The sequence below is a fragment of the Erpetoichthys calabaricus genome, chromosome 12 (genome assembly GCF_900747795.2).
Source record: "Erpetoichthys calabaricus chromosome 12, fErpCal1.3, whole genome shotgun sequence".
Lineage (NCBI taxonomy): Eukaryota > Metazoa > Chordata > Cladistia > Polypteriformes > Polypteridae > Erpetoichthys > Erpetoichthys calabaricus.
The window spans coordinates 60188226-60209149 of record NC_041405.2 but is presented as its reverse complement, the minus strand read 5'-3'; the positions used below and the strand labels follow the sequence as shown (position 1 = coordinate 60209149).

The following is a 20924-nucleotide window of genomic DNA, read 5'->3' as shown; positions in this document are numbered from 1 at the left end:
TCATGATTTAATTATAATAAACCCTCTCAAATTAGAATGTTAAAGATTGCAGGATAAAGGAAAATACCGTATATTAAATTGTGTGAGAAATTTCTGCAAAAGACCCACAAGCAAAAGATCAATGTAAATATCAACAGTTTAAAATTTTTAGAGCATTAGTCAGACTGACAAGTAATTCCAAATAATATTTGTAGCAATTAAGTTATAACAGATTTCTTTATTACTAAATTATTATTATTAAATTATTATTAGGTCTTTCAAATATAACAATTTGTCACATCTTACACATACCTCAGTATATTTAAAATAAATTACAGAACTACAACTTTAATGCTTGATATCAAAAGGAAACCACACTTTAGGCACCCTTTAGTACAAATGGATTGTTAAAAAATAGCTCATCCAGAATATAATAAATACATCTTTGCTGTATTTTGTGTCATTCATTATAATAAGCTATTGTTAGAGCTTTATTAAAGAAATATTATTTAGAGCATTTTAAGAATTTTAGACTAATTCCAAGTTAGCATTTTTTCAAAGGATTTACCTTTTCAGTATTATCACACAGGCAGGAAACTATCCTTTCAAATTCTGATTTCTGGTGCCCCTTTTTGAATACACAATGGGAGATCAGAAAATTGAGAGCAGGAAAATCTTATGAGAAGGATTTAGGAGTCAATAGTGGACTCTAAGCTATCAACTTCCCGACAGTGTTCAGAAGCCATTAAGAAGGCAAACAGAATGTTTGGTTATATAGCACAATGTGTGGAGTACAAGTCCAAGGAGGTTATGCGTAAGATTTATAATGCACTAGTGAGGCCTCATCTGGAGTACTGTGTGCAGTTTTGGTCTCCAGGCTACAAAAAGGACATAGTAGCATTAGAAATTGTAAAGATGAAGAGCAACTAGGCTGATTCCAGGGCTACAGGGGTTGAATTACAAGGAAAGATTAAAAGAGCCGAGCCTATACAGTTTAAGCAAAAGAAGATTAAGAGGTGACGTGATTGAAGTGTTTAAAATTATGAAGAGAATTAGTATAGTGGATCGAGACTGTTATTTTAAAATGAGTTCATCAAGAACACAGGGACACAGTGTTAAGGGTAAATTTCGCACAAACATTAGGAAGTTTTTCTTTACACAAAGAACGATAGACACTTGGAATAAGCTACCAAGTAGTGTGGTAGACAGTAAGACTTTAGTGACTTTCAAAACTCAACTGGATGATCTTTTGGAAGAAATAAGTGGATAGGACTGGTGAGCTTTGTTGGGCTGAATGGCCTGTTCTCGTCTAGATTTTTCTAACGTTTTAATGTTTTTAAAACTTATGTCTCCTCGACTTGCCTCTTTCTGACCTTGCAGTCCAAGGAGAATTCCACCAGCAGGCACAGACATTTATTTATTCCAGCCCGTGTCCCTGATGCCTAACCCACAGAATTCCACAGGGAACTACCAAGCCCTGCTCTGCTCACACCACTGCCAATGTCTGGCTCCTCTCGGCGAGAGAACACTTTGAGCATAATGGTTGCTCCTGTTCCCAGGTCGCTCAACAGGAGCGATATCTAAGTGTTCGCCATACACTTCTTCCTGAGGCTCCATTCCTATCCACCTGCTTCCTCTCATCTTGCACCAGCTTTCAATCATTCCTGCCATTCTCTCTCTTTTCTTTCTTTAACATCTGTTGTTTGTTCTGTTTTCCCATCTTTTTTTCTCCTCTCATAACACTCATGCTTCCCTTTTAAAGTGCAGTGAGGCACAGCTGTGACAATCATAGCTCCAATGCTAATGAGAGACACAGGCAATCCTGCACGTGTGCACAAAATGCAGGGCCATCCGCTACTGCATCTTATGCAGAAGCTGTTCAGAACATGTTGCCATGCCCCACCCGAAGACGCAAATGCTGCTGTTATTTATTTATTTATTTATTTAAATCTTGCCAACCAGCTGTAGGCCTCACTTTACCACACACCTCCCCCCTTAAAGCCACTAGTTGCACGGGAAAACTCCATGCCTCACCTAACCCCATGAAACTAGTGGCACAGGTCTGCAGCATGGCCCTACACTGCACTAAAACCAAATGAATAATAAAAGCACTAAAACAAACCCATTCATAAAACCAATCTGTGCCCCTTTGTAATAACAGGAAATTAAAAAAATATCAACTTTAAAATGGCAAAATCAGCAATAAATAATACGTCCATTAAAAAGATCAGTTCTAAAATGTCCTTATCAGGCTTGAGTCCCGTGGGTTCTTTTTAAAACAGTCAGGTACCTAGCCCACTTGCTGTTTCACACTGCTGCAAAGAATTTTTTTACAAAACATTCATACCATAAGGTAAGCATGTTCGAAATCAAACAATGTATAAATCCAATAAGCTCCAATATGCTTAATTTAATTTAAAAATTATCAAATGCTTGATAGTACAAGATAGTTTGTGATAATATCAGCACACATATTTTAAATAAATAATTTATTTGGCTATGTACAGAAGAAAAATCTTTTTATATATAGAATGTTTTTGTTTTGAATGGGAAAAAAAAGGTTTCATATTAAGGAACACTGTAAGATATGTTAAAAAGATATTCTTCTTACCATTGTGTAAGTATGAGCCACATTTAAAAGGTCCATACATCCTTGTGCATCAGCAAATGATCGAATTCCTAAACAGTTGGAGGGATGTAGTTGTTTCTTTAAAAAGTTACAGCAAACTTGAATGACTTGAGAAAGTTGAAGAAGGCAGGCTGCAGCTAGAAGGCTTTCTATTGTGTCTTCCTTGAGTTCCAGGACACCTGTTGATTTTTGAAAATTAAAAGGGATGTGTAAGCAGTTGAAAAATAAAACTTTTTCTTTCTTTAACTATGCTAGCATTACATCTAGAGATTAGTATCTCTGACACAGAATCATGCAGTTTATGAAGACATTAATCCATTATACTGTAATTAAGATCATAAGTTACAGAATTAAAATAAAAACTTTGTTATAAAAAATATATCACTTTAATAAATAATATTATTTTTCATTTATAAGAGAAATTTGATCTTGGCACACCCCTGTGCACTTACCTCTGTCTAACAGCTTTTCCTGTCCTATTCTATACTCAATGTTATAGTCTTTAAGAGACTAAAGGGACCGGAGCAATGATTAAGAAAGGAGAAGTGCAAGCCACTTTATGAATTGTAAGAAAGGCAGAGCCATTTAAATTTGCATAGAGTGGAAGCAGATGCAGCAGGTATATGATTGTTTAAACAAAATAGCTGGTGTGCGGTAGGCAGCATGGTGCAGCATGTTAAAGGAAAGTTACTTACGTTTCCATTATGGCAGAGTTACGTTCAGTTTTTGCAATTCAATGTTATATTGAAAGAAGAAATATAAATGTTATGTTTGTTTGTGACGAACTTACAACTGTTGCAGGTTTATATGTACATCCAACCTCTGCTCCTTAGGGACAAGCTGACAGAGATGGGAGTAGATTCTTACCTGGTGGCATGGATCGTGGACTATCGTACAGACAGACCTCAGTATGTGCGTCTCGGGAACTACAGGTCTGACATTGTAGTCAGCAACACAGGAGTGCCGCAGGGGACTGTACTTTCTCTGGTCCTGTTCAGCCTATATACATCGGACTTCCAATACAACTCAGAGTCCTGCCACGTGCAAAAGTTCACTGACGACACTGCTATTGTGGGCTGCATCAGGAGTGGGCAGGAGGAGGAGTATAGGAACCTAATCAAGGACTTTGTTAAATGGTGCGACTCAAACCACCTACAACTGAACACCAGCAAAACCTGGGAGCTGGTGGTGGATTTTAGGAGGACCAGGCCCCTCATGGACCCCGTGATCATCAGAGGTGACTATGTGCAGAGGGTGCAGACCTATAAATACCTGAGAGTGCAGCTGGATGATAAATTGGACTGGACTGCCAATACTAATGCTCTGTGCAAGACAGGACAGAGCCGACTATACTTCCTTTTGAAGGCTGGTGTCTTTCAACATCTGCAATAAGATGCTGCAGATGTTCTATCAGACGAATCTGTCTAGATGTTCTATCAGATCAGGCTCCTGTCAATTATGGAGAATCCAGTGAATCCACTAATCAACTCCAGACAGAGGAGCAGCTTCAGCGACAGACTGCTGTCACTGTCCTGCTCCACTGACAGACTGAGATCATTCCTCCCCCACAATATGCGACTCTTCAGTTCCACTCGGGGGGGGGGGGGGTAAACGTTAACATTATACAAAGTTATTGTCTGTTAAACCTGCATTTTTATCACTCTTTAATTTAATATTGTTTTTTATCAATATACTGCTGCTGGAGTATGTGAATTTCCCCTTGGGATTAATGAAGTATCTATCTATCTATCTATCTATCTATCTATCTATCTATCTATCTATCTATCTATCTATCTATCTATCTATCTATCTATCTATCTATCTATCTGTAAGGATAAAATGGCCAGACGCTAATTACTGCACTGTTGAACTTGTTATTTGAATGCAGCACGATCTTTTAATAAAGAATAATGACGATTACATGTCTGCTGGTCTTTGTGACAGTGCAAAGCAAGCCCCCCTGATACATCTGTGTGTTTAAAAATCGACATACTCTCACGAAAGGAGCAGCCTGAGTTGGCATCCCAAGTGGAGGTCCTGAGTCGAGTGAGTATCCTACCCCACATTTTACGGACAATGCCATAGCCAGAGATATTAAGGTCAACCCTGTGGCTAACAAGCAAGCCACCTTAACAGGTCAAGAATCTACCTTTAGTTTCGAGCCCCCACCAGTCCAACAATTCTGTTAGGAGCCTGTCAGCGATTACAGCTCTCATATCATGCCCCTTTCAAAACCATTTGACAGAGACCACAAGATATCCTATTCAAAGTGCACACTCCACAGTTGGATGCCATCAGGAGTTGGAGATGTCAAGGCCTCAAAGGCTAATTCATGCCAATCTAGCATCAGATTCTACTTATCAGACCTGTCTGACATCACCTTCTGTGACAGGGCAGCAGGTCACTATAGGAGACTTTGCTCATCTTAAGTTGGCACTAGGAAACTTACTGCTAGAAGATGCAACAGAGCTGTTCAAATATCAGGTACTTTTACATCTTAAACTTGAAGACGCTCACTTAATAGCTGATTTCTTTTTAAACTCTGACACACCATATTCAGATACCATGGCAGCTCTAACAGAAAAGTATGGCCAACCTCACCAGTTAGCCTTAAATAAAACAGCAGCAGTAATGGATGTGCCTGATGTACAGCCAGGAGATGTAGCTGGCTTTGAAAGGTTTGCCTTGCAGGTTCAAGCTTTATAGTGGGTCATTTACAGACATTGGGCCCAGAGGGTGATGCTGAATAAGGTGTGGTTCTCATGTAGTCCGGCTCCTTACTAAACACCCACAAGAAGAGCATGCATTATTCAGAAGACAAGTGTGCCACAAACCAGGTAAAGTATACACACTTTGAGACTTAGCCAAGTGGCTTCAGTTTGAGACTTGGTGTCAAGATTACGAAGGGCAGACCAGAAGTAAGAGTCAAAGAGATAGAGTAATATATATGGCTGATAAGCGAAAAGACCTGGTCATCAAACCTAAGCAGACCACTATCCTTCATAGCTCTGACCAACCTTTTGCCTTAATAAACCAAGGTGCCACATCGGAATCAACTTACCCAGTCCAAATGACCAGTGAGAGCAAGGTATTTTGTCCATATTACAATAATACAGAACATTACCTGAGTCAATGTCCCACCTTCATGAAGTTTAATAAGGTGCAAATGATTAGTTGGATTAGAACCTAATAAAAGATGCTGAAGATGAGGTAGAAACCACCAACTAGCTCAATGTACCTTAAAAATGCCCTGCCACTTATGCAATAGAAAGCATCTTCAATTTCTCCATGTATCGAATGACTGTACATCCAAAGAAGACCCTACATCAAATCCGTCAATTAGTGCCTCCAATGAAATCTATACCTAGACAGAGTTCTTTTGCATCATAATGATCAGACTTTAGATACCTACTCTATTCTAAATGACAGGTCTGAGAGAACTATTCTGTTGACAGAAGCTCAAGCACATTGAGACTTGAAGGGCAACAGGAGGATCTAACATTTGTCAAGATCAAAAAAACTTTTCATGGAGTTTTGGTGTCATTTAAAATATCTCCAATTTCACAGCCTCAAAGGAGCTACCCTATTTTGAGATCCTTCGCTGCTGAGCAGCTTAGCCTAGCAGAATACACCAACCCTTTTGACAGTCTTCAGCAAAGGTATTAGCATTTAAAGCATCCACCTATGCAGCCTATCCACAAAGCCTGTCCCTTACTATTAATGGGAACTGATCACCCGTATCTGATTACTCCCATTCAAACTGTACACTTTGTTTCACCAGGAGGGCCAGCAGCCGTGAAGACCCGGTTGGGGTGGACTTTGCAAAGGTCCTGCACGTTTGCTGCAAGGACAGCTTGAACCACAACAGTGTCTCCATGTCTCCCTTGCACCTGATATGGCTGATCTGATCAACGATGTTCAAAGACTGATACAACCCCTTACTAAAAAGAGAAGCAAGTTATAAAGTCTAGACAGGACAAAGAGGCCCTCACCCTTCTGCACAAGACTGTAAGAGTTATGGTAGAAGGAATCAATCGCCATGCTACACCTTTGTTGCATAAGAAGGATATACCTTACCTACAGACCCATAAACAAGCTGTTTTGAGTGGCTTTAGGAGAAGCACCTGCTGAGGGAGCCAGTTAAGCCAACAGTTTATACAGAAGAGATTAAGACGATGGAGCAAGATGGTTATGTCCTTAACCTCCTGCCAGAGGGTAACCCACCCAATGGTGAGTCCTAGTTCGTTCCAAATCACTTGGTCCAGCACAACGGAAAGAAGAGGGTAGTGTTTAATTGTTCCTTTAAATACAGAGGCATTAGTTTAACACTAGAATTACCAGAGCCTACGAAAAAACTCGTAAATCCGTCCCACCTTAAATCGCGTCTTAAATCCGTTTGCACCTCTCCGCCAGAGTCCTTTGTCATCTAAATGTGCTGATAAAGCTACTAGCAGCCAGCTATTCCATCCCCCCACCGACTTAGAATGAACTTCTCTCCTAGCTCAAGCCTTGCCTTGATTTGATTACCTGGGATTGAAGTGGAGTTTTACAGTGGAAATAATTCTAGCGTTATTTGGAATACACGCATTTCATGTGTGTTCCATTTCTATAGTTGGCTGTGCAAACACATTTTTAAAACAGAAACGTTTTTCATATTCTAATAGTAAATGACAAAATGTGGGCATAAACTATATAACGTATGAAGCCTGAAGTCCATATATCAAAGAAACACTTTCACAAAAGGTACAAATAAAAGAACACGTGCGCCTTCATTCAAAAAAAAAAAAAAAAAAAAAAAAAACCGCGTTAGCATGCCACATTGACACTCTTATTACAACTGCCCCAGTGGCGTAATGGTAGCAACGCCTGACTGGGAATCAGAGGGTGGCGAGTTCGACTCCGCATGGCTCCACTTCGAGAAATTAACTGCTCTTATTCTTACAATTTTAGAGTAACAATATAAATTTGATTTCAGTCTGTAACAGGCGGTGTAACTTATGATACTGGTAAAGGTTAGCTTTTTTTTTTTTTTTTTTTTAATTCACTTTTCATTCTCGCAGTCACATTCAGAATCAATCCATACAACCCCATCTGACACAGCTGGTTTCACATAAATAAAAGTGCACTTTTATTCAAGACTATAACCGAAGAATAATGAAAGCAAGTTACAGTTGGTGGTTGATACGACAGCTTGCGTGGTGCAATGTTAAGAACTGCTGATTTCCGATCCGTGCTATATAAAATCATCACATTCAAATATTAACAGTTCCCACACACCCAAGGTCCGCCATTCCTACATTTACAACATGTGTACTTGTTGCAGTGTACACACCTCTCTGTGCTATGGTTCCTATTACAGCGAATGAGCACCTGACACTGTACTTTCTTCCCTGGGGGAAGCTGAGGTCTTAGAACGGAAGTTTGTTGACGCTGTGTCATCTTTTCTTTTTCCATCGCCTTTTCCTGTAAGAAGCGACGACGAAGTTCCTCTGCAAGGTGAGCCATGAACACTCTTCTTTCCTCAGCGGACCCCGTGCATGCCTTATACAGTACGTGTGCGTTCATCGCTGCTAGGTCAAGGATGTTGTACAACACAGCAACCGGCCACCTGCATGTTCCTGTGCGCACTGAACAAGCACGTGCCTTCTGGTCCATGATGTCAACGCCACGCTGGGGAAAAAAGAAAGACAAATATATGTGACATTTTGAAGAAATCATTTTATCACCAGAAGAGCACCAGAATACTTCGTCACACTAATATTTTTTTCATTAGCATACCTTCATGTGGTTGTAGTCTGTGACCGTGTTTGTTTTTTTTTTTTTATCTTGCCCAATCTCCACATCATGGTGCATTGTGCTGAGAATGCAGACAGACTTCATCTTTTTGGGCACATACACTGTCAGCATGGCACTGGGAGATCTAAACACCAGCGTGGAGAACTGTTCGTGTACTGAACTGACTTTAGCTGCAGGTGGAAGTTCCTGTCGCACTTTATTCATGGTGCCAAGCAGAGTTGTATTGCGGTGCAGCAGTCTATTAGCCAGCGAAAGTGACGTGAAGAAGTTGTCTGTTGTTACGGTTCTGCCTTTTTGGATTGTGGCAGATTTGGAGACAAAGTACATGTGCAATGCCACTCCTTATTTAGGAAAAGATCCCAGTCGTCCCACGGGAGAAAGACTTTCCGAGTCTGTGGTCATAAAGCTTATGGAGCCATTTCTGGACAAAGGCAGAACCGTAACAACAGACAACTTCTTCACGTCACTTTCGCTGGCTAATAGACTGCTGCACCGCAATACAACTCTGCTTGGCACCATGAATAAAGTGCGACGGGAACTTCCACCTGCAGCTAAAGTCAGTTCAGTACACAAACAATTCTCCACGCTGGTGTTTAGATCTCCCAGTGCCATGCTGACAGTGTATGTGCCCAAAAAGATGAAGTCTGTCTGCATTCTCAGCACAATGCACCATGATGTGGAGATTGGGCAAGATAAAAAAAAAAAAAACCAAACACGGTCACAGACTACAACCACATGAAGGTATGCTAATGAAAAAAATATTAGTGTGACGAAGTATTCTGGTGCTCTTCTGGTGATAAAATGATTTCTTCAAAATGTCGCATATATTTGTCTTTCTTTTTTCCCCAGCGTGGCGTTGACATCATGGACCAGAAGGCGCGTGCTTGTTCAGTGCGCACAGGAACACGCAGGTGGCCGGTTGCTGTGTTGTACAACATCCTTGACCTAGCAGCGATGAACGCACACGTACTGTATAAGGCATGCACGGGGTCCGCTGAGGAAAGAAGAGTGTTCATGGCTCACCTTGCAGAGGAACTTCGTCGTCGCTTCTTACAGGAAAAGGCGATGGAAAAAGAAAAGATGACACAGCGTCAACAAACTTCCGTTCTAAGACCTCAGCTTCCCCCAGGGAAGAAAGTACAGTGTCAGGTGCTCATTCGCTGTAATAGGAACCATAGCACAGAGAGGTGTGTACACTGCAACAAGTACACATGTCGTAAATGTAGGAATGGCGGACCTTGGGTGTGTGGGAACTGTCAATATTTGAATGTGATGATTTTATATAGCACGGATCGGAAATCAGCAGTTCTTAACATTGCACCACGCAAGCTGTCGTATCAACCACCAACTGTAACTTGCTTTCTTTATTCTTCGGTTATAGTCTTGAATAAAAGTGCACTTTTATTTATGTGAAACCAGCTGTGTCAGATGGGGTTGTATGGATTGATTCTGAATGTGACTGCGAGAATGAAAAGTGAATTAAAAAAAAAAAAAAAAAAAAAGCTAACCTTTACCAGTATCATAAGTTACACCGCCTGTTACAGACTGAAATCAAATTTATATTGTTACTCTAAAATTGTAAGAATAAGAGCAGTTAATTTCTCGAAGTGGAGCCGTGCGGAATCGAACTCGCCACCCTCTGATTCCTAGTCAGGCGCTGATACCATTACGCCACTGCGGCAGTAGTAATAAGAGTGTCAATGTGGCATGCTAACGCGGCTTTTTTTTTTTTTTTTTTTTGAATGAAGGCGCACGTGTTCTTTTATTTGTACCTTTTGTGAAAGTGTTTCTTTGATATATGGACTTCAGGCTTCATACGTTATATAGTTTATGCCTACATTTTGTCATTTACTATTAGAATATGAAAAACGTTTCTGTTTTAAAAATGTGTTTGCACAGCCAACTATAGAAATGGAACACACATGAAATGCGTGTATTCCAAATAACGCTAGAATTATTTCCACTGTAAAACTCCACTTTAATCCCAGGTAATCAAATCAAGGCAAGGCTTGAGCTAGGAGAGAAGTTCATTCTAAGTCGGTGGGGGGATGGAATAGCTGGCTGCTAGTAGCTTTATCAGCACATTTAGATGACAAAGGACTCTGGCGGAGAGGTGCAAACGGATTTAAGACGCGATTTAAGGTGGGACGGATTTACGAGTTTTTTCGTAGGCTCTGGTAATTCTAGTGTTAAACAACTGCCTTCTACCAGGTGCCTGCCCCTCACTTTTGGTTGTGTTGCTACGTTTCTATGAGCATACAGTGGCTATAAGTGGGGACATTAAGGCAAAATTTCACCAGGTCTGTCTGTTACCAGAAGACAGATGTCTTCTTTGCTTTCTGCCAGGTGATTCAGAGACAGATTCCACACCTCAGGTTTACAAATGGCAAGTGCTTCCATTTGGCACTTCTTGTAGTCACAGCTGTGCCATCTATGCCCTCTAGCAGCACTGCAAAGATTGTACAGAACCTGGTGATGACCTGAGATCTACAGTAGAGAGGAGCCTTTACACATATAATTTACTGCAAAAGCCTTTGTTCACCTACTTCAGTGAGGCAGCTGGTAGACAAATTGAGAGAGCACCTATCTGCTGGTGGATTTGAGATTTGCCAGTGGACCAGTAACATGTCTAGCATAATCAAACACCTGACCAGAGGCGCCTGTTCTAATGGAGCTGAACTTTGGCTGTATCAGAACTGTTCATGTGCACAAGAATACTGGGATATGCCTTTTGCCCTTTAAATCAGGGAATACCTACTATGCGCTACTTATACTGGGTACTAGCTTGCCAGTTTGACCCTCTCGAACACATACTTCCTTACACCACAAGAGCAAAGGTGCTGGTCCAGCGGCTGTGGGATAAGCAGCAGGACTAGGATGACCCAAAGCTGCCAGTGGACTTGCTGCAAGCTTGGCAACACTAGAAAGGAGAGTTTCCAACCTTAACTAGTATGACTATACCCTACCAGGTGTTTACTTGCCTACCTCTACTAGACAGGTTCAGGTTTTTTGCAATGCCTCAGAAAAGGCGTATGGATCTGTTTCTTACTTGTGCACAGAAGATAAGCACATAATGGCCAGGTCTAGTGTTGCCCCTAAATGCCAGCATACCATATTTAGACTCAAACTGTGTGCGGCCCTTAATGGAGCTCAGCTAGCTAAACTTCTCTAATATGAGCTTAAGTTAGAGATCCACCAAGTAATCATGTGCTCTGACTCCACTATTGTACTGTACTGGATAAACTCAGAGTCATATAAATTTTAAGTGTTTGTTGGGACTAGAATATCAGAGATCCAGGAGCTCACAGAGGGCTGTGTCTGAAGATATGTACCCTCTGCCTGCAATCCAGCAGATGACCTGACCAGAGGAAAAACCTTGACTGAGCTTTCTGTGCCTAACTAGTGGAGCCAAAGCCTTTCTTTCCTTTAAGCTCAAATCTGAGTAGCCAGATGCACCATGTATTGAACCCTCGGAAGACAAGTCAGAACAACATAAAGACATCTTCTGTGGTGTCACTATCACTACTACCCCACATATTCCAAATCTCAGTGATTATAATACTTGGAGTGATTTAATGGATGTTGTAGTCTAAAACAGCAGAGCAGATGCTGAGCCACAGGAATCACTGAGTGCAGCAGACTACCAGGTGGCAGAGCTGCAGATTTTCCAAAGAGCACAACAGGACAGTTTCCCTCAACAGTACAAACAGTTACAAAACGAGAGGACAGTACCTGCCACCAGCCATTTGCATAACTTGTCACCTGAATTTGACCAGACCAGTCAACTTATTCAAGTGGGAGGTTGACTGCATTGTACTATAGGATTGGAGTTTGCAACTGTTCACCCAATAGTTTTAGAGCCTCATCATCCTGTCACCAGACTAATCATTCAAGGCTGTGATAGTAAGTTTGCCATCCAGGGTCTGAACAGGTTTTTGAGGTATTAAGAAGATGTTTCTGGATTTTAAGGCACAGAGAAGCCATCTGGAAACTCCAACATACATGTCATTCCCAAAATGGTAGACCAGCCACCTGCTTGCCTTAGACTATTTAAACATACTTTCTATAGCACTGATATGGACTGTTGTGGGCCTTTTCATATCAAAATAAGAAGACATTATGAAAAGAGACAGAGTATAATTTTTAAGTGCCTTACCACTAAATGTGTACATTTAGACCTTTTTACAAGTGTTGATACCAATTCCTTTTTGATTGTATTAAGAAGATTTACTTACTATTGTCTAATCAGGGTACAAACTTTCATGGTGGGGGGTAAGAGCTTAGAGAAGCCTTTGCAAGTCTAAGCTCTGACTTGCAGCAACACTTAGCTAAACAAAAACTTATGTTTCGGTTTAACCCACCAAGTGTTCCTCATTTTGGTGGTGCATGGGAAAGGAAGATAAGATCGAAAAAACAAGCACTCCGCACTGTAATTGGTTCACAGGCTGTGATGGAGGAGGTACTTCAGACCATACTCACTGAGGTAAAGGGGATTTTGAATAGTAAACCTTTAAGATATATGTCCTCCAATGTAGTGGATATTGACCCGGTTACTCCAAACGTATTACTTATGGGTCAGCTAGATATTTCATTACCATTGGTGGTGTACTTAGGTACAGAGATTATGGGGAAAATAAGGTGGAGGTAAAGTCAAGTGATTGCAGATCACTTCTGGGCAAACTTTATTAAATACTAGGGGGCTCCGCCCCCTGCTCGCTTCGCTCGCCAACCCCTGATGCTGAGTAACGCGAAATTGTTTGATGTATGCATGAGATACATTAGAGTGTAAAGGTGTAGATGATGCATATAGGAAGTAAAGAACGTATTGTATGGTAAATCACAAAGATTTATTGGAATATCTCTTTATATACAATATTTGTAGTAAAGATGGTTTGTTGTCCTTGAATGAGTTTTCCTTGGTTTGGAGTATTTATAACTTTAACTTTAATGTCAGATGAACGCCGAACTCATGAGAAGGCTACATAAAGTTGTCCATGTCCAAATACGCGCTCAGAAAGGTATATGCCAACTTTGTCCATGGTCTGTCCTTGGGATTTGTTGATTGTCATGGCAAATGCATGTTTAATGGGAAATTGGCGTCACCCAAGTGTAAATGGTAATTCAAGGGCAGAACTTGTAAGGTCAATTCTAGGAATTACCACAGTATTGTCAGGATGTGATCCTGTAAGTATTTTTGCTTCAATAGCATTGTCTGTCATGGTGTTGATGACTAAACGTGTACCGTTGCATAAACCTTGTTTAGTATTAAGGTTTCTTAATAGCATGACAATTGTTCCGATTTTAAGGTTAAGATTGTGTTGTGGTAATCCGGCTGGGTTAATAGTGTTCAGATATTCTAAGGGGAAATTAACCCCTTCACCGCCCTCTGCCGGATATATCCGGCACCGCTGTTTTAATGCTAACGCCTTACTGCCGGAATTATCCGGCACATTTGCCTGTGGTTATATGAATGCCTGGCAAGTAGTATAACTGACGGTTTGGCGTGGGTATTATTACTACGTTGTATTTCGACAAGTCTGTGGTTGTTTTGGCCGGTCATGTGACGTGATTCGCATGTAACAGCTGTGAATATGGCGAAACGTAAACTGACTTCAAGTGAGGCTTTGCAGGCGATTTTGGACAGTTCTGATCATGATTGTAGCAGTTCTGAAGAAGATTTTAGTGACAGTGATGAGCAGCAACGTGCGCTGCATGATATTGTGAATGAAGACGCATCGGATGACGGCGCTGAGTGGGTGTATCCCCAGCATCTCAGCTGGGCTGCTGCCCGAGGTGAACTACCTTTTCTGCATTCGTTTGAGGGAACGTGTGGCTTTATTGTTGATGTAAACAATTACACTGCTGAGCAGTTTTATGAGCTGTTTGTGTCACCTGATTTGATTAGACATTTTGTTCATCAGACAAATCTGTATGCAGCACAGTTTATTGAGAAAAATCCCAATTTACCTCCACATTCCCGTGTTCGTGCTTGGTTTGACACTGATGAAAACGAAATGAAAAAATTCATTGGGATTTTGATGTTGATGGGAATAATCAGAAAACCAGATATTGAGATGTACTGGTCTACAGATCCTATGTATGCAACACCTATTTTTGCAGCTGTCATGACACGTAACCGATTCTCTTTGCTGCTGAAATTCTTTCATTTGAATGACAACAGAAACGAGCCAGATAAGAAAGATCCAAACCGCGACCACTTGTTCAAGCTACGTCCTTTGATTGATCATTTATTTGAAGCATTTCAGTTGCCCTACATGCCAGGACCGTCAGTTGCAGTTGATGAAAGTTTATTGTCGTGGAAGGGCCGCTTACAGTTTCGACAGTATCTACCATTGAAAAGGGCACGGTTTGGTATCAAGATGTTTTGCTTAGCTGAGAATTCAGGTTACATTTATAGATTTCGTGTATACACTGGCAACTTGCACAACATTTAGTGGTCAATACTGCTTGAATAAATGTAAAAAATGTAAAAAAAATGTAAAAAAGTAAAAAAACAAAAATTGTTCAGATTTCGCCTGGCTTTGGGAATATTTAGGGAGTTGGCGGTTAAAGGGTTAAGATGTTCAATCTCGTCTTCAGAATCAACTTTGTCAGTACTTAGAAAGAGGCGGCTTTCTCCAGGAAGTAATGCAATGACTTGGTTATTTATGTGATCAACATCAATATTCTTTGGACATAATATAGCCCGTTGCGTTAACAGTGGTATCTGGTCTATTGTTTTGGAGCCGTGAGAGTAACTCCATTAGTTCTTCCTTGTTTAGCGTTAGTAATATGGATAATGGATTGCACTTACTGTTAATACATAGCGTTTTCTGTGGTTGAATTGTTAATAATGTATGACTGTAATGTGATGATTCACTTATGCTGTATAGTTTGCACGTGTGAGGATGACAAACCTTTTATACGGAGTGTTCGTTTATTCTTATTACCCATCAGGTGTTGTGCCTGTGTTTTGTGTGGTTGCACTGTTAATATTGTATCACTGTAATGTGATTCAAATATGTTGTGGAGTCCGTATTTGTGGGGTTTCTGTACTATATCGTGTTTTTGCTTGCGGGTTATTAGAGGTGCGTGGATCATGCTGTGTAGTGTGTTTGCGTACTATCTTGTGCATTCCGTACTCCAATTGATTTGTGACCCTTTCTGGACTCCGTAGTCTGTCCCGTTTTACTCTGGGGTGGGGCGCTGACTCCTGTTGTTTGTGTGATTGTATCACTGTAATGTGATTCAAATATGTTGTGGAGTTCGTATTTGTTGGGTTTCTGTACTATGTCGTGTTTTTGCTTGCGGGTCATTAGAGGTGGGTGGATCATGCTGTGTAGTGTGTTTGTGTACTATCTTGCGTTTTCCGTACTCCAATTGATTTGTGACCCTTTCTGGACTCCGTAGTCTGTCCCGTTTTACTCAGGGATGGCGTATTATGTCAGGTTTGATTTGTGAACCTTTCTCGACTCCGTATTCTGTCCCGTTTTACTCTGGGGTTGGGTGCTGACTCCTGTTGTTTGTGTGGTTATGTCGTTCATAGTCTCTATGGACTCCGTAGTCTGTGGGGGGGTTTGTGTGGCACACCAAGCAGCACAATATTCCTAACTTCACTCAGCAGTAGTGCCACGCACAATATGGCGGTGACGCCTGCGCCTTCACTACGCATTAGTGCCACTCACAATATGGCGGCAACGCCTGCGCCTTCCATATTATGTCGGGTTTCACCATGCTGTGTAGGTGCCTTTGCCTTTCGTACGTTCCCGCGCCTTCCAACGCGCGATGTAGGCGCCTGCACCTTCCGGGTCTGCCTCCGCTGTGTGGTGTGGACGTTTAACTGTCGTTGTTTTCTCGTTTAGTAATATGGATATCTGCCTAACTTGCAAGTGCACCAGAAGTGGAGTAAAGATTCAGTGGATATTCCTGTGGGGAGTGTAGTTATGATTGCAGATCTCCCTCTGGTTGATTGGTCGAGTGGTTAAGACCTTTCCCAGCCAGGATGGATGTGTCAAAGTTGCAGAGGTATGGGTAAAGGATAAAGTTTACAACTGTCCAGATAACTGTTTGATTGCACTGCCAGAAATCCTAGAAGAGTGCAATGAAGAGCAGGTAAACCTTAACATTGCATATTTGGGGGCAGCAATGTAAGAAAGGCGGAGCCATTCAAACTTGCATACAACAAAAGCAGATGCAGTGGGGGTATGGGTGTTTAAACAAAATAGCTTCTGTGCAGCGGGACAGTGTGGTGTAGCACATTAAAGCAGAGTTACTTGCAATTCCACTATAACAGAGTTAAGTTCAGTTTTTGTAATTCAAAGTTATATTTAAAGAAGAAATAAAATGTCCAGACGCCGATTACTAAACCATTGAACTTGTTATTTGAATGTGTGATCATTTAATAAAGAATACTGAAGATTATGTGCCTGCTGGTCTTCGTTCCCTTTGTGACAGTGTAATGCAAGCCTTCCTGATACATCTGTGTGTTTAATCTACACGCTGTTGTAAATGGAGCAGCCAGAGTCAGCATCCTAAGTGGGGGTCTTGAGTCAAATGAGTATCATACACCATAAAAATCATATCATAAAGAGACTGACAGCCAATGGATGATGAGCTTTGATCATAAAGGAGAAAGACTAGTAGCATCAGGGATTTGAGTTAGTAGGCATATGTTTTCACCATTTTTTATTTTTTTGCCTTTTGCCAGGGCTTTTATTTAAGATATAGACTTAGTTGTGATTCTATTTTGGTAGTTGTTACAACTTCTATCAATGATGTCATAAGTGCACATTACAGGTATGCACTGCAATTCTGTAAATGTCATTGCTCATACTCACTGTGATGTGACAGATACTATTTTATAAATTTTGACCAATAATAATTACCTATTGTTGCTTTTTATTATTATTTTTTTTATCTTACAAGATTTTTCTCAGAACATAAGATCTTTTGCCTTTTGCACAAGGTCCAGGAGATAAGGAATTGTTCCTACAAGTAGTCAGAATTGTTAGAAAAAGGTAAAAACTGGAAAGTTAAAAATACCAATTGTCAGAGCCAAATCACTAACCAAAAATCCAAGTTGAAGGACATGCAAAAGGCCAATTCTCTGAAATATTTTTTACTGTAGCTAGCAGGTAAAGTTTTGTACATAATCCAGAAACTTGCACACCTCTGATAGTGTGTCGCTATCTTAAATAGTGGCTGCCAAATGACATTGCACATTGAAACGTCTGGTCGCCATGCAATAGTAATGGTGCACCGCTGTCAATAAGATTCTTTTCCTGATGTACCTCTCATCTCTCCTCTGCAAACCATCTCAATATAATCTCTCTCACTTTGTCACTGAACTCTTATACCTGTGAAGTAATAAATAATGTAGAAAATGTAAAAACTACAAAATTAGCAGGGGTTCAGCCATCAGGAAAACACATAAATGGCATTTGATTGTTAGTTAAAATAAAATACAAAATGGTGGTGCAAAATTCAATTTATATGTTGAAAAATGACCTTTTCATGAAAAGAAAATCATAAGATACATGTAAAAATATTTCTGCAGTCCTCAACATTAGAAGCACTATTTACCACACAGATTGGTGTTGTGTTTTCAAATTATTTTATCAGTCAGCATGCCACACTTATGTTGTTCCTTGAATTTTTTGTAAATATAGTAGCTGCAGCTGTTGTTACCATATAGAAGGGAAAAAATGCTTCCTTCTAATTTTTTTTTCTTTGTAAGATCAGTCTAGACTTGTTTATGGTAGATAAATACTTTTAAATCTTTGACATATAATAACATAGTATACACTCCATCAGCAAAAGAGCTTCTTTTGTTAGTGTTATTGATAGATGCAATAAAAGCCTTTGACAAAGATGAACAAGGTTATGTACGAGGGGCATTCAAATATAAACAGGAATTTATGAGCTATGCTTGATTTATTGAATACAATGAAACGACTTACACACTATTTTTCTGCATAGTCTCCTGCCATTGCAATACCCTTGTTCCAGTGCTCAGGAAGCTTCTTAATCCCCGAAGAGTAGAAGTCTTTTGACTGCATGTTGACCCATTCTTGCACAGCATCAATAACCTTCTCATTCGGCTTGAATTTCTTCCCTCCTAAAAATTCCTTAAGTGGACTGAAGAGATGATAGGCCCTTGCACCAATCATACACTCTAGACTGAGAGAGAGAGACACTCATCCCCAAACTGTTGTTATGTCTCGAATAAATCTGAGATGGAATGACTCCTTTGTTTGTCAAAAATTGAATAATAGCGCCTTTAAACCTAGGTCTTTTATTGTCCGCTTCGAGCGACTACGATGTAAGCTTGATGTGATGGCACTTCTCAGACACAAGCAAGAGATTATATTCGAAAATAATCTTATTCGTATTTTTCCCAACTTCTCACCATCAACAGCTGCAAAACGCAGATCCTACATCGACATTAAAAGGATGCTACGGAAAGCCGATATCAAATACAGCCTCTTGTATCCTGCCAAACTGAAAGTGGAAGTTCAAGATCGACATTATATTTTCTTCAGCAAAGAAGAAGCTGAAAAAGAACTAAAGAAGCTGTTTCCGACACTTTTTTGAAAGTTAATAAGGAGCCATATTCTATCAAGGCACGGGAAGGACCTATGATCTGCTCTCTGGATCCATGTTTAAAGAGACTGGTATTATAATTATACATCCCTTTTTTTTTTTTCTCTTTCTTTTCTTTTTTTATCTGGACTTTATATGTTTATGTTTTAATCAGAGTTATAGAGTTATAGACGTGAGTGTGAAAATGTGGAAGTAATTAAAGTAGGATTGTTTTTTTTTTTTTTTTTTTTTTTTTTTTTTTACTATACCTTAAAGTACACTGTTTAACTTCATACCCTTGGTTTATTGCTTGTTCTACTATTTATACAATTACCATTATACTATTACAGTAGGAATTACCAGGTTTATCCTAGACTAGTTTTTAAAATCATTCCCAGGGTTGTTTCTTTTTTTTTTTTTTTTTTAATCTTAATATCTTAACTTAAAAGCGCTGAAGATTATTTCAAGCTTAAATATTGTTAATGAGAACATTTGCGGCAGATAGTATTAAGAATTTAACTGCACAAGATATCTATGTTTTAATTCTGTAACGCCGCTGCAGGGTGGGGTTTGTTTTGTTTTGGACGTGCTCTGTCTCTTCGTATGTCAGAGGACTGGAACATCGCGAAGTGGGATCTAGCCTCATGTGGGGAGGCAAAATGGGGGGGGGGGGGTAAAGGGGGGAGAGAAGGAGAGCAGGTTATATCTAATCTATTCTTGTAATTCTTAGAATTATAAATATCAATGCCACAACAGGCTAAAATGCAATAACTCATGGGGAATCTTGAAACTAAGATTAAAACTGCCATATTACCAATTAAAACTATAAATGACATTAAAAACTCAGAATCAATGTCTCCATGATGGGACAGTTAACTTTGTGAGCTGGAATGTTAAAGGCCTGAATCATGAATTAAAGAGAAAGAAAGTATGCTCTCACCTAACAGGCTTAAACGCTAAAATAGTATTTCTACAGGAGACCCACTTACTAACCAAGGATCAGTTCAGATTACAAAAAGACTGGACTGGCCAAATGTTCCATTCTAGCTTTATAAAGAAAACTAGAGAGGTGGGAATTCTCATACACAGAACAGTTCCATTTGTAGCATCAGATGTAGTGTCGGACCCTGAAGGGAGATATGTGATGGTCATGGGCAACTTATATAACAGTAAAATGATTTTGATAAATGTTTATGCACCCAATGTTGATGATAAGGAATTCATGCAAAATCTATTTGCATCCATTCCCAATGTGAACACTCATAAAATTATAATGGCTGGGGACTTTAATTGTGTTTTAAATCCACTCTTAGATAGGACTCCTGGGACAGGGGGGACGACATCTAATACTGCAAAGATAATTATACAGTTTTTGAATGATCACAACTTATCAGACCCCTGGAGGTTTCTTAACCCAAACTCAAGAACATATTCGTTCTACTCACCAGTGCATTATAGCTACTCAAGAATTGATTATTTTTTTATAGATAATAATTTCCTGCCTACACTTAAATTATGCAAATATGACACAGTTGTTATCTCTGACCATGCCCCTCTAGTCTTGGAGCTAAAATCATTAAGCCCCTCACACTCACCTCGCAAATGGCGTCTTAACCCTCTTTTATTGGCAGACGAGAACTGCACAGAATTTATATCCAAACAAATCAGCTTCTTCCTAGAGACAAACACGTCCACAGAGGTTTCTGCAGGAACACTCTGGGAAACTCTAAAGGCCTTCTTAAGAGGACAGATTATTTCATATCTTTCCCACAGAAATAAATTAGAAACCAAGAAAGTGTCAGAGCTAAGAAATGAAATTACTAGAATAGATGAAGAACAAGCCAGGCGTCCAAGTGAAGCTCTTCACAGGAAAAGGCAGGCCCTGCATACAGAACTTAACATCTTAACAACTAAAGAAACTGAACAACTTATTTATAAG

At 40.0% G+C, this 20924-nt stretch overlaps 1 protein-coding gene across 4 annotated transcripts in view; it reads right to left on the bottom strand.

Moving 5' to 3' along the window:
• Positions 1 to 20924, bottom strand: part of LOC114663090 (kelch-like protein 4) — a 638922-nt gene that overhangs the window by 235195 nt on the left and 382803 nt on the right. For all 4 annotated transcript variants that reach the window (XM_028816853.2, XM_051935330.1, XM_051935331.1 and 1 more), the window contains exon 4: positions 2591 to 2787. In XM_028816853.2, the coding sequence (XP_028672686.2) occupies positions 2591 to 2787 (197 nt within the window). The remainder of the gene's footprint in view (positions 1 to 2590; positions 2788 to 20924) is intronic.